This window comes from Corylus avellana, chromosome ca4 (assembly GCF_901000735.1).
Source record: "Corylus avellana chromosome ca4, CavTom2PMs-1.0".
Taxonomy (NCBI): domain Eukaryota; kingdom Viridiplantae; phylum Streptophyta; class Magnoliopsida; order Fagales; family Betulaceae; genus Corylus; species Corylus avellana.
The window spans coordinates 9,136,895-9,138,593 of NC_081544.1; the positions used below are offsets into that span (position 1 = coordinate 9,136,895).

Sequence of the window (1,699 nt, forward strand, 5' to 3'; positions counted from 1 at the left end):
AATTGGTAGTTCATAAAAAAAGTGCCAAGATGCTGTAGTTTATGGGGCAAAAGATAATTACCCCTAAATAATATTAGTTTTAACTTTTATAATGATAACATTTTAAATTTTTTAAAAGATAGAAGGAAATTTTCTTCTTATTGTGATAAATATAGTTTGGATTAAAATAATATTATCCTTGAATGCTGAAATCATAATTCTAACCAATCTTTTGAATTAATTTTTAAAAAAATAAAAATAAAACAGTATTTAATAGCTATAAAATAAAAATATAGTATATAACATTAATTTTTTTTTAATAACATGTCTTTCTTAATCACTTTTTTAATAGCATGTGCTATAGGTCAAAGGCACTTTTAGATATTCGGTTGGATGAAACCCAATTTATAAGAAATTTATACCCGAAGAGAAAATAGAACTTGTTTGAGCTTTATGTACTGTTAGTTATTCAAGATCGAGGAGAATAATCTATTGTATCAACTATAAAAATTACAACAGAGAGATTTCGTTGGAGTACTGCAAAAGAACCAGAGAATTATCTAAGGAGTTGCTGAAAGGAATATCAATGAGCTTGGGATTGGGAGACACCTACATAGAAAACGCCTTGAATTTGGAATCGGGTTTGCAAATCCTCATTGCAAACTTGTATCCGCCTTGTCCGGAGCCGGAGCTAGCAATGGGGTTGCCGCCGCATTCCGATCACGGCCTGTTGACCCTCCTCATACAAAATGGGATCTCTGGGCTTCAGGTGCAGCATCAAAGCAAGTGGGTCAATGTCAATTACATTCCAAATGCATTCATCGTTAACGTCGGCGATCACATGGAGGTTAGTCCCAAATCATGCATATATATCAATTTAGGAAAAACTTCGCTTATTACTGATATTTCCTCACTTTTACAATTATATTCTTAAACTTTAAATAGTATCAATTTAAGGTTACTATTTTTAAAAATTTGCAATGTTAATTCTCTCGTCGAAATTATGATATTTTTGTAATTTTATAAGCATTTTAAGGGTATTTTTGATATTTCATTCATCAGTCGTTTGATTTAATATTAAATTTTGACGGAAAGATTGACATTATAAACTTTTAAAAGATATTAATTTTAAATTAACAATTTTTAAAATTCAAAAGTATGATTATAAAGGTGATAAGATAAGTCTTTCTATTAATTTATTAGCATTTTTTCTTTGAATTTTCTAAATGGAACATTTTATGATGCAAGATTATGAGCAACGGGAAGTACAAGAGTGTTGTACATCGGGTATTTGTGAATGAGAAAGCTACAAGAATATCGATAGTCACACCTTTTGGGCCATCGCTAGAAACGGTTGTCAGCCCGGCACCGGAGCTGGTCCACCGTGAAACCAATGCACCTGCATACACTGGAATGAAGTATAAGGACTACCTGCATCTGCAGCAAAGCAGCCAGCTTGATGGCAAAGCCTGCTTGGATCATGTTCGAATCTTGCCTGCCTAAACTAGTTCCCTCTACCTTATCCATGTAACCAAACAAACTTCCTTTTCATTTCCCTGTTTAAGGACTATGATTTTTTTTTTTCTTTTTTCTTTTTTTTTCTTTAGGGATATGTAAATTAATTTCTTGAAATCTCATTGTTCATATTTATATTTTATATTATCAATATTTGTAATTTCTAAGATTTTTAAAAATGTAATAAATGTTACAATCCAAATTT

General features: G+C 31.0%; 1 protein-coding gene across 1 annotated transcript in view; it reads left to right on the forward strand.

The window, feature by feature from the left end:
• The window catches only part of LOC132178003 (2-oxoglutarate-dependent dioxygenase 19-like), a 17,543-nt gene extending 15,880 nt beyond the window's left edge, over positions 1–1,663 (forward strand). Inside the window, exons 2-3 of the mRNA XM_059590473.1 lie at positions 429–826; positions 1,228–1,663. Coding sequence (XP_059446456.1) covers positions 429–826; positions 1,228–1,482 — 653 coding nt within the window. The 3' untranslated portion in view covers positions 1,483–1,663. The remainder of the gene's footprint in view (positions 1–428; positions 827–1,227) is intronic.
• The last annotated feature ends 36 nt before the right edge of the window (positions 1,664–1,699 follow it).